Source organism: Scardinius erythrophthalmus (genome assembly GCF_964197995.2).
Source record: "Scardinius erythrophthalmus genome assembly, chromosome: 15".
NCBI lineage: Eukaryota > Metazoa > Chordata > Actinopteri > Cypriniformes > Leuciscidae > Scardinius > Scardinius erythrophthalmus.
In genome coordinates, this window is record NC_138235.1 from 37,311,472 (window position 1) to 37,324,605 (window position 13,134).

The 13,134-nt window shown below is 42.2% G+C and overlaps 1 protein-coding gene across 1 annotated transcript in view; it reads right to left on the bottom strand.

The window, feature by feature from the left end:
• LOC308703235 (uncharacterized protein) overlaps positions 1–9,512 on the bottom strand; it is a gene marked incomplete at its 5' end in the record, with an annotated part of 29,391 nt that extends 19,879 nt beyond the window's left edge. Inside the window, one exon of the mRNA XM_081386556.1 lies at positions 9,192–9,512. Coding sequence (XP_081242682.1) covers positions 9,192–9,512 — 321 coding nt within the window. The remainder of the gene's footprint in view (positions 1–9,191) is intronic.
• Between the last annotated feature and the right edge of the window lie 3,622 nt (positions 9,513–13,134).

Genomic DNA, 13,134 nt, shown 5'->3' on the forward strand with positions numbered 1-13,134 from the left:
AAGGACCTCTCTGGAGATTAGCATTTGAACTGGCTCTCATGCACCATCGAGACGAAAGTCTCACCTCCGAGTCATCTCCTTCCCTCTCCCCTCACCCCCTCTCTCTCATGCTCAGGTGACTACCTGATTTCACCCAAGAAAATGTATAGTTTAATGTGAATGATTATCACAGAGTATATTCATGTTTGGTATCGTTTAAAATGTCACAGTGCGACTGGTACAATTCTCTCATCTCAGAATAAGTAAAACACAAGGTAATAAGGTTTTTTGAAGGTTTACGGATAACTAGCATACAAGGAGGGGTTGATCTCTCAAGCAAATGGTCACACCCCCCCAAGAGGTGCTACAGTGTACCTCAGAATGCAAATTTACTATTGTTAGCACATGTTTACATGTGAAAGAGGTCTGTCTATTTAAGGAATTGCAGCAGGGAGATCGAGGCCTTTTCTGTATTTCAGATCGGTCCGTTAGGCTGGGAGATGTAGATCTCTCAGCCTAATGTATTTCTTAAATGTTGGGTATGCATCTCTTTTCTGTATTCCAGAGAATTTGATGTTTTGTATCGATTATCTTTGAATTGATTATGAAATTGGCATGATACATTTACCTGACATAATAAATTGTTACATTTGATTATTCTAACTGACTTTGATATTATTTTCATTGAAGAGTTAAACGGAATAGTCAAACATTCACCCATGATTAATGATCCACAGATATCATTAAAACCCTTTCATTTATGGAGTCAGATGAATTAACGAGAGAATACATAACTAAATGTATTGTAAATTTAACCAACCAATACTCTGCACGAGTAAGGACAGAACACGTGAGACCTTCCCTGTGTTATTGGAAAACCTCCATTGGACCAATTTCACGGGCCTTACAAAATGGTGACCTCGGACGTGATCTCAAAACAGATCAAAACAGTTTCACGAGAAACGTCCTTTCCAGCAAGTATTGGGAGTTTAGAATCAACAAGAGGTTTTAACATCATCTCTTTCTTCTGCAGTTGTGGTAAGTCAATTTTCTTTGCATCTTTTTAGAAGTGTTGAAGGAATGTTTGATGCGGCAGCCAGATGAAGATTGATTAGATTTTAAAGATCTCCTTGTTTTGCCTAAGCAACAGGAAGCAAAACCTAAAATAAGAATAACATCTTCCAAATAATTAATAACTCGACGAAGAGCTGAAAAAAGTAAAGCCTAAAAAGTTTTAAAATCAGCCGCATGTTTTCCGGCCATTGTTGTATCTGGGCTTGTTAAACAAACCAGCAACACGTGAAGAGAATGAGCAAACTAACGAGAAACAGAGAAAGAAAAATCTATGTTTGTAAACAATCGGAAAACACATGATTTTATAAATAAAAAGGCAGATCAATGCATTGTTTATGAAAAGAAAATTTGGGGAAAACAGGATGATATGATGTACAGGCTAAAACTCAAATATCAAGGATAATGCTAAATGCTATTGTCCATGTTGCTTTCAAAACGCTCAAGGCTACGCTAAATGCTAAAGCCATGCTGCGCTCAAGGCTAATGCTAAATGCTATTGTCCATGCTGCATTCAAGGCTAATGCTAAATGCTAAAACTTTAACATTGATGGAATTAAATTAAGATATTCAATTTAATTTGGCTTATTTCAGTTCCTCTGAAAAGTAAACCTCTAAAGTATTTGATATGCTATCCAGTCAAAAATTCTGGAAAATTAGAAAATTTTGCTTGGTTATCACTGTTAGGTGGTTGGGGATATGGCGAGACTGTAAAAACGATGGCAGAGTAATCTCTAAAATATATCCAACACAACTGACAGGAGCTGTTAAATGTGGCGAGTCTGTAAAAACGATGGCAGAATAAACTCTAAAACATTGTAACACGCTTTGATAATACAAGTATAAAAAGGCGCCGTTATAACTAGCTATGATCGCGCGCATCCTGATTTTGATGTCAAGCTGTTCAAATATTTGAGAATACTACTCTGAGCAATGCATATTCTGTTTGGATTTTCAAATTTGTAGTCGTGCTTAACACGTTGTGCTAGAACACACTTTATAGTTGTTTGTGCTAGATGCACATAGGCTAATTTAAAGTTTATTCTTTAACACAGGATTGCTTTACTGTAAGTGTATTTGAAATACTTAGGCAAAGGTGATATAGATGTTGTATTCTATTGCTTTGCTGTGAGTGTATTTGGAACACTTAGGTAAAAGGGTTGTAGATGTTGTATTCTAGGCCGTGTGTCCTGTGTAAAACTGAATTAAACACGTGTGTCTGTGCTAAATTTGGTGGCTACGATGTAAATCATAAGACAAACAAATCTGAAAATCAGAAACAGTGAACGCATCTCATTAATCCTGAAACAAAAACCTTTTCAGATTTAAGGCTTCAGAGAACTAAATATTGTCACGTTTGAACTCATTCTGGATTGCTCTGCAATTATTTTTCCCAAATAGATTACCGGATTCGTATATTTCCACAAGTTTGCGCCAGACATTAGTGACGACTAATACTGAATATCAGATTCAAGTGTACTTGAATGAGGGGGACGAGTTAATTTCCGTCCAGAATCAGCTAATGCTGTTTGATCGACCTGGATTCGGGTGCGTTCCATAACCTCTGTTCTAATTTAAATGTTCTTTTAGATAAGTGTACGTGGATATCCCACGGGCTTGACTAAACCAAAGCCATTTTAAGAAAAGTAAGTTGATCGGCTAACGTCTTTTAATGGTGGTCTTGACCTCTACTAATTGAAACGATTGAATTAAGTTCCTGAGGTGGCATTCAAGGGGGCTATTTAAGTGTCTGTTATTTTGTACGTGTGAATACGGCAGATTCCAGATATTTAGCCAATTACCTCTGTTTTGGTAAGTCAGACTGGCGAGATTGTGTCGTGCATCCTTAGGAGAAGGACTGCAAAGCGATATAGTTTCCTTATCTATAAACGGAAAAATCTAAAGTAAGAGTAAATAGAAGAATAAAACATTATAATGGCCATTGAAAAAGACTAAATTAGAAGAAAAGGTATTTGAAACCTAGCAAAGAAAAAAGAGAAATAGCGAATGTACATCTTATCAGCCCAGAGCCAAAAAAGCATTTTTTATATTCAAATGTATTGACATGAGAACAAGCTGAGATTTGACCATGCGTTGTTGTTCGAGAGACTCTTCAGAGACCGAAAACAATCTGTTATTTATTTAGGTTACACCGACCTCTTGCTGCATTTCCTTTGAATAATTCAGATCAAGAATAATTAAAATCCACTACCATTTAACATCACAGTGGTAGTGAAGAATTGGATATTTAAAAATGAGACCCTTCTAGATGACCCTGAGAAACATTTGAGACCAGATGTACCATTCGCACTTGCTGACATGAACATGATATTTTATATTAGACATGACATGATTTTGTTTTGTTGCATTATGTGTTCCCATGCATTTCCATACGACTTCAAGTTCATAAGTGCTCAATCGTGAAGTGGACATTTAAGATGCTTTTCAGGTGTCTCAAGCTTTTCACACAAAGCAGTGTGAACTAAGGAGAAGCCCTTCATCCACTGAGGTCTGCCCAGACAACCGCACCGCTGGAGGTGACAGGATTGGTCAAGAAGGGTCAGATCATCATCGTGGAGAAGGTGCCAGAGAAGCAGAAGTTTCTCCATGGAGGAATGACACATCAACTGAACAAGTCACAAAGGTCCAGATTGACTCTACGAACTTTGCTCGCATCACAGGAAGAGAACCTGAATGCATTCATCCACCTGCTGGACTCAAGCAACATACATCTGGTGAGACCAGGTGTTCTGCTGGTGAACACAGCCCTCTGCATGCTTCTACAGATGCTAACATTGAAGAGACAATTTTTGGGTGACATCTCAAGAATGACAACAGACGTTTATCAGTGACTCCATAGGAGCTCATTTGAATTTGACCCACGGAGTCAAGGAGGGAAAACTGTAAGAATTGATAAATTAGGAAATTCCAGATGGTCTGTTTTGGGGGTGACCAGGCCCTGAGAGGACAAAAGGACCTCTCTGGAGATTAGCATTTGAACTGGCTCTCATGCACCATCGAGACGAAAGTCTCACCTCCGAGTCATCTCCTTCCCTCTCCCCTCACCCCCTCTCTCTCATGCTCAGGTGACTACCTGATTTCACCCAAGAAAATGTATAGTTTAATGTGAATGATTATCACAGAGTATATTCATGTTTGGTATCGTTTAAAATGTCACAGTGCGACTGGTACAATTCTCTCATCTCAGAATAAGTAAAACACAAGGTAATAAGGTTTTTTGAAGGTTTATGGATAACTAGCATACAAGGAGGGGTTGATCTCTCAAGCAAATGGTCACACCCCCCCAAGAGGTGCTACAGTGTACCTCAGAATGCAAATTTCTATTGTTAGCACATGTTTACATGTGAAAGAGGTCTGTCTATTTAAGGAATTGCAGCAGGGAGATCGAGGCCTTTTCTGTATTTCAGATCGGTCCGTTAGGCTGGGAGATGTAGATCTCTCAGCCTAATGTATTTCTTAAATGTTGGGTATGCATCTCTTTTCTGTATTCCAGAGAATTTGATGTTTTGTATCGATTATCTTTGAATTGATTATGAAATTGGCATGATACATTTACCTGACATAATAAATTGTTACATTTGATTATTCTAACTGACTTTGATATTATTTTCATTGAAGAGTTAAACGGAATAGTCAAACATTCACCCATGATTAATGATCCACAGATATCATTAAAACCCTTTCATTTATGGAGTCAGATGAATTAACGAGAGAATACATAACTAAATGTATTGTAAATTTAACCAACCAATACTCTGCACGAGTAAGGACAGAACACGTGAGACCTTCCCTGTGTTATTGGAAAACCTCCATTGGACCAATTTCACGGGCCTTACAGCCATAAAACGTTAATGAAGCTCTTCGTCAGATAGAGATTTTAACTTAATTTATTGTTGATGTGCAGAGATTAGGTCAAAGTAACCATAAGACTTGCATAGAACTCGAGATGCTGGCATAACCATAGGCTTATATTGCCTAATCTTTAACATTTATCGCATTGTTTCTGTGACAAACTGCCTGACTAGACTATCTGTGCATTTCTTCTCTCAACCCACCCCCCATTAAGGCTATGTAGGCTATTTGTGAATCTATCTCAATCATAACTAATGTAATCAAGTATGCTCCTAATATGCTCTTTGCTTTTAAACGTGGGAACTGAGTGTGTCAGGTGTGATTAAATTTGTTTTAATAAAACAATCACCTATTTGCTTGTCTTATTTCATTTATTCATTTTAAATGTCCACTTAGGATCTCTACCTCAAAAAAAAATATGTATGCATGTAAAACAGTGTAGTTGTGTTGTGAATATAATTTAAATTGTCTTGTTCAAATGGTGATAAGTACCCTGTCCAGTTTTCCGAAAGCAGGCAAGTGTCACACAAGGACTCATTAGGACTGATTTAAGTAGCTTTTATAAATGTGCCTTAGAAAAAAAAACATTACTGGTGTGCATCTCGAGACAAAACAATGACACTGACATGCTTTTAGAAATGTGAGTGTGAGTTGCTTTCAGGTAAAACAGCTCAAGCATGTATTTGAGTCCGGGACTATCTTAAGCCTGATCTGTGAAACCGGGGTCTAATGTTTAAAGGTGCAGTACGTAACTTTTTTTTTTGTATTTCACATTAACCAAATATGATCAGATATGCACACAATCTGATTTGGACTGATATATTGAACAAGGCTAAAGTGCTTGTAATGTTATTTCATGTTTTTAGACACTGAGGTCTCCGTCAGAAGAGATTCAGTGTTTTCTCCACAACCGTTCATGGCGACGGACACACAGTCACTGGAACTGGATCCCAATTCTTTCTTTATTTTAAAACACAGGATCTGTAAAGAAAACAACAGAAATCTGGGCTTAGTGAAAAACACAATTACAAGACGACATGTAAACCAAATCAAATAAAATGTTGCCAAAGTCAAGCTTAATTATTACAATTAAAGCTGATGCATTTAAACCACATTCTTTAACATTATTTTAAATATTCAAAAACAAGCAAATTATTTATTAAATTAACATTCACTTATTTTTAATCATTAAAACTCATTCTGTCTGATCCACTGGGCAGGCTTCACACATGAATATACTCAATTAAGGATCAACTTTTCACTTTCACTCACGCTGAATAGCCTACAGTAAATATCGTGAACAGTAAATGAATGGTGACCAGTAAAAGGCCTGTTTTTTTGGTAACAATAGCTCCATTTACAGGGACATCTTTTGTTTCAATCAGTAAATTAATAAAAAAATAAATAAATTAATTTCTCTAAATTGTCATGGCAGACTAAAAACAAAAGGTGTGAGGACTCAAATGCAGGAGAAAATAAGAATTTATTAATGAAAACAGAAAACAAACCCACGAGGGGGAAAACAGAACTAAGTAAATACAAAAACAACAACAGACTAAGAAAACTCTGGAAAATCTCGGGGAACAGGAAACAAAAGACAACGTACCGACACAGACTGCAAACAAGAGGGAACTAATAAAGGGAAACTAATCAGGAGGGAACAGGTGGATGAACTCAAACAATAATCAGATAACAAGGGGGAGGGATCAGACAATAACACGAGCACATGGCCCAAAATAACAAAACACCCATGTGCAGCACAAGACAGGACAGGCATGTGACATTACCCCCTCCCTACGGAGCGGCTACCAGACGCTCCATAAGACCCGGACGGGACGGAAGGGACAGACCAGGGCGGGACGGGAGGGACAGACCAGGGCGGGACGGGAGAAACAAAATGTTTGTGACACCGGAGTGGCCCACAGGGTTCGGGAGGCCAGGACGGAGCAGGCTGTGCTGACGGCCAGAGTGGAGACGACAGTTCATCTGGCGGCCAGGGCGGAGACCTCTCCTCGGGCGGCCAGGGCGGAGATGACCCTTCGAGTGGCCAGGGCGGAGATGACCCTTTGAGTGGCCAGGGCGGAGATGACCCTTCGAGTGGCCAGGGCGGAGACGATCCCACGGGCGGAGACGATCCCTCGGGCGGCCACGGCGGAGACGATCCCTCGGGCGGCCACGGCACAGGAACCACCGGCTCAGGAACAGACACCACCGGCTCAGGAACAGGAACAGACACCACCGGCTCAGACTCAGAAACAGACACCACCGGCTCGGCGGCGACCATCTTGTCTGAAGACACAGGCTCGGCAGACGTGACGTGAACAGTCTCTGGCTGGGCAGACGTGAAATGAACAGTCTCTGGCTCGGCAGACGTGAAATGAACAGTCTCTGGCTGGGCAGACGTGAAATGAACAGTCTCTGGCTGGACATGAACAGTCTCTGGCTGGGCAGACGTGAAATGAACAGTCTCTGGCTGGGCAGACGTGAAATGAACAGTCTCTGGCTGGACATGAACAGTCTCTGGCTGGGCAGACGTGAACAGTCTCTGGCTGGGCAGACGTGACGTGAACAGTCTCTGGCTGGGCAGACGTGACGTGAACAGTCTCTGGCTGGGCAGACGTGACGTGAACAGTCTCTGGCTGGGCAGACGTGACGTGAACAGTCTCTGGCTGGGCAGACGTGACGTGAACAGTCTCTGGCTGGGCAGACGTGAAGTGAACAGTCTCTGGCTGGGCAGACGTGAACAGTCTCTGGCTGGGCAGACGTGACGTGAACAGTCTCTGGCTGGGCAGACGTGAACAGTCTCTGGCTGGGCAGACGTGACGTGAACAGTCTCTGGCTGGGCAGACGTGAACAGTCTCTGGCTGGGCAGACGTGACGTGAACAGTCTCTGGCTGGGCAGACGTGAACAGTCTCTGGCTGGGCAGACGTGAACAGTCTCTGGCTGGGCAGACGTGACGTGAACAGTCTCTGGCTGGGCAGACGTGAACAGTCTCTGGCTGGGCAGACGTGACGTGAACAGTCTCTGGCTGGGCAGACGTGAAGTGAACAGTCTCTGGCTGGGCAGACGTGACGTGAACAGTCTCTGGCTGGGCAGACGTGACGTGAACAGTCTCTGGCTGGGCAGACGTGACATGAACAGTCTCTGGCTGGACATGAACAGTCTCTGGCTGGACATGAACAGTCTCTGGCTGGACATGAACAGTCTCTGGCTGGACATGAACAGTCTCTGGCTGGACATGAACAGTCTCTGGCTGGACATGAACAGTCTCTGGCTGGACATGAACAGTCTCTGGCTTGACAGACGTGACGTGAACAGTCTCTAGCTGGACATGAACAGTCTCTGGCTGGGCAGACGTGACGTGAACAGTCTCTAGCTGGACATGAACAGTCTCTGGCTGGGCAGACGTGACGTGAACAGTCTCTGGCTGGACGTGAACAGTCTCTGGCTGGACGTGAACAGTCTCTGGCTGGACGTGAACAGTCTCTGGCTGGACATGAACAGTCTCTGGCTGGACATGAACAGTCTCTGGCTGGACATGAACAGTCTCTGGCTTGACAGACGTGACGTGAACAGTCTCTAGCTGGACATGAACAGTCTCTGGCTGGGCAGACGTGACGTGAACAGTCTCTAGCTGGACATGAACAGTCTCTGGCTGGGCAGACGTGACGTGAACAGTCTCTAGCTGGACATGAACAGTCTCTGGCTGGGCAGACGTGACGTGAACAGTCTCTGGCTGGACGTGAACAGTCTCTGGCTGGACATGAACAGTCTCTGGCTGGACATGAACAGTCTCTGGCTGGACATGAACAGTCTCTGGCTGGACATGAACAGTCTCTGGCTGGACATGAACAGTCTCTGGCTGGACATGAACAGTCTCTGGCTGGGCAGACGTGACGTGAACAGTCTCTGGCTGGACGTGAACAGTCTCTGGCTGGACGTGAACAGTCTCTGGCTGGGCAGACGTGACGGATCGCTGGGGTGGTGCAGGCAGTGCGAGCTGCTCGGGCGGGGCCAGTAGAGCAAGACGCCTGGGCGACACGTCAGGGACGGTAGTCACCTCCGGGATGGTCTCCGTGTTAGGAGCCACCGGACTCGGGACCACCGGACTCGGGACCACCGGACTCGGGACCACCGGAACTGGGTCCACCGGAATAGCCACGGAGGGGTTCTTCCTTCTCCTCCTCCGTTTCGGAACCACTGGAACTGGGACCACCGGAACTGGGACCACCGGAACTGGGACCACCGGAACTGGGACCACCGGAACTTGGATCACTGGAACAGAGACCACTCCCCTGGCGATCCTCTCCCGATGGCAAATGAAACCCTCCACTATCGCCTCAAAACTGACATGATCAAATGCTCTACAGATCAGCCAGTCCATCGGTTCATCCAGCGCATAATTAAATAGATCCCTGCAAGCCTCCTCGCCCAGGTTCAGCCCTTCAGCAGCGCGACGGAACCTCTGACCGAAAACCCTCACCTCCATTCCCTGCTGACGGAGGGAGACCAACTCCTGAAATCGGAGAATCCGCTCCCATTGCGGACAGGAGACAGGTTGCGGCTCTCTTCTCCGCTGAGTCCTCATAATGGTCGGTACGTTCTGTCACGGCAGTCTAAAAACAAAAGGTGTGAGAACTCAAATGCTGGAGAAAATAAGAATTTATTAATGAAAACACAAAACAAACCCACGAGGGGGAAAACAGAACTAAGTAAATACAAAAACAACAACAGAATAAGAAAACTCTGGAAAATCTCGGGGAACAGGAAACAAAAGACAACGTACCGACACAGACTGCAAACAAGAGGGAACTAATAAAGGGAAACTAATCAGGAGGGAACAGGTGGATGAACTCAAACAATAATCAGATAACAAGGGGGAGGGATCAGACAATAACACGAGCACATGGCCCAAAATAACAAAACACCCATGTGCAGCACAAGACAGGACAGGCATGTGACATAAATATATTAAACCAAACGTAGCGTCTACATGGATGCTAACACACTGCAGGAATATACAGTTTCCCGCTGTTGGCGCATATACTAACCATTTTCCTAATATTTGCCTCTTTTCCTTGTTTTAAAGAGCAGACTTAATCAGTATTTATTTCAGGTCCTGATTAGGAGACGAGCACATGAACCGTTGTGTCGTGCTGCTTATGTTTATCACGCAGTAAAAGCGCCTCTTCCCGCTCCTAACACAAAGCCTCTGTGGATGAGAGTCTGAATCAAGCACTGGTGGGACATCGTCCAGCTCCACTTCACAAACGACGAGTAGGAGAATTTTAGGATGACAGGACACTCATTTATTACACTATATTTAACAACAACAGCTTGTTCATTACATTACTGCACTGCTTCATGACCTTCACTGTATTTTTATTAGCCTATCTAACATTAACAATGATTAATAAATGCTGTAATACATGTATATATTATTATATAGCTTATATATTGTTCATTGTTAGTTCATGTTTGCTATAGATTAAATAACCTTAAGTATCATTACTGTAACTCTGTCAAGCAAAATAGAAAGACAGTTGCAGAAAGTCAGTGAATAAACGATGGCGCTATGATGCTATAATAACTATATTAATGGTGTATGTCTGTCCCTCTCAGGCTCTTCAGTGTGGAGTGTTTGTCCATCAGTGTCCTGCTGTCTGTCTGCTCTCTGGAAGATGATGAGGACTTCTGTTTGTTCCTCTGAGGGTATGATTATTCTTTAAACAACATATTATTCATTTATTAACACACTCGCGGTCAAAACATGAGTTTAGTGTCATTTGTTTCTGAATGAAGATCTGCACTGAAATAATAGAGTGTGTTTAAGTTGATGTTCATCTTTTGTAGAAATGGATCAGTCTCTGGATGTTCCTCTCTCTGTAGAGGAGACCCGAGCAGAACCGGCCCAGAGTTCAGTGCGGCCATGCTCATTCACACACGAGGAAGAGTGTGTGTGAGCGATGATGATGATGAGGAGGATGAGCAGAATATGAACTAGATATTCACATGTTTCTTTTTGTATGAAATATTTTCTGTGATCACTTATTAAAAGAATGATTACAAAAAGCATGTTTCATTCCTTTTCATAGTTTCTTATTCCATAGCTTTTCTCCACACAATGGAAGTCAATGGTGCCCTACAACTGTCTGGTTACCAACATTTTTCAAAATATCTTCTTTTGTGTCCAACAGAACAATGAAATTTATACAGGTTTGAACAAAACTTGATGGTAGAATTTTCATTTTTGGGTGAACGATCTCTTTAAATGGATTGGCATCTCTCGCATCTCCTGTAATGCTGGAGTAGAAGGATAATCTCCACAACAAATTATGAATGCTTGTGACTGAATTCTCTCTAACAATTTAACTTCTCAGCTCATGAGCACCTGCCCGTTCAGAAATGAACATTTGTATGTCTATTAACTAGCCTAACATTGACATGTATTAATAAATGCAATAACAAATAAATATTGCTGTGTTAGTTCATGTGAGCTAATGGTGTTAAAAGAATGGCTTTATTATGATTATAACAGGTTTATTATTTTCCACCCTGATAATTTTTCTTCACTCTCAACTTTTCTCCAACAAAGAAAGTGGTCAATCAGTCCTTTTTTACAGTCTGTTTTGTATTCTGATGTTTCGCCTATAGATGGCGCTACAGTGTAAAACAAATAAGTCATGGCTTTTTTTCAGTGCACCTTTTTTTAATTCATATAGGACTACTTTTTGAGACCTTCCCTGTGTGGGACACACCATGGGGCCGTCCTTAATCACCTTTAAAGGCGCTCTACATGCACTTCTCGTGGGCTTGCACACACTGGAAGTGGCGGTAATATCCACAGGTTTTTGACACCTCTCTTGTGTGACAGACGCCTCTTGCGTGAGATTACTCTTTCACCTCCCTCAGGTGTTTGACGCATGCGAGTAGGCCTAGGCCTACTCTTAAACCGTAAGGCCACCCTATCTCCTACCAAGGGGCTACTTACTTCCCTTTGGCTGTTTCCACGCCAGATCACTAATCTACACTACGCAAGCACATCTTTCGAAATCTAGAACTCCTTTTCCCCTATTATATAATTCATGTTTCTAGGTTTAATTTGGTGAAGCCCTTTCTCCAATCACAGCCACAGGTTTGAACCAGCAGACCTCGCAAAAAAAAATAATTAATTAGCAAAAAGCTGCTCTTACCTCACAGCCCCGTTTGCTTGACCTTCCAAACCACACCAGCCCCGGCTCTCGCCGATATCGGCCTCAGACCTCAGGAACATTTTCTTCTCTTTCTTGCAAATCAAAATAATACTTTATTGAACAAAACATCAAAGTCGAGAATCCAGCAGGACATCTGAATTTGTCTCTAACCAGGGCGCCTTTCTTAAGGCCCGTTCACTCCAAGGATGATAACTATATAAAGATAACGATAAAGATACAGTTCTAAAAATCGTTCTCCATATTAAAGAATAGCAGAGTTCATACCACAACTATATATCAGATATGAGGAGGAACGATATCGTTGGGATCACTTTCAGAAAGTTTTTTTTTTTTTTACCTGTCAAACGATAAAACACTGACAGCCAATCAGAATCCACTCGATTTAAAGGGCTCGCGCATTTAAAATGGCAGACGATATTGTGGAGAAGTTGATCGCAGAGGTCCAGAAAAATCCAACATGAAAATGACAAGGTGTTGTTTTTATTCAACTATATTGACTACGTCAGTTAAATTCACTGTTACATTATTAGATCATTACACTTGCATCACTCAAAACATAGCATGCTGAGGACATCTGCTGGTAAAAGCCGTGTAAATGCAACAAGAACAGCAAAAACGTGTTCATTGACGTTGTACACACTTCGAAACCTTAATAGACCATTATCGTTCGCTGGTGTGGATGCAAATATATAGTACATCGTTATAGTTATCTTTAGTTATTGTTCTTGGTGTGAACAGCTAGCCCTTTATACCATTTTGTTATATATTTATTTCGAAATAAGTGACTTAACTCTTTGGTAAGATTCATCCCTCGTTTCATCCAATTAAATTTTTCATCCCTTGCCTTTCTAATTGTGTCAGTCTGCCGAGTGATGGTAAACTTCTTATCAAAGACAAGATATATAGGCCAAGCATTTTCCAAGGCTAGTCAACTCCTTCACATGGGTGAGATGCCCTCACCTGACAATAATTTCACCTCACAATAATGGTTTTATT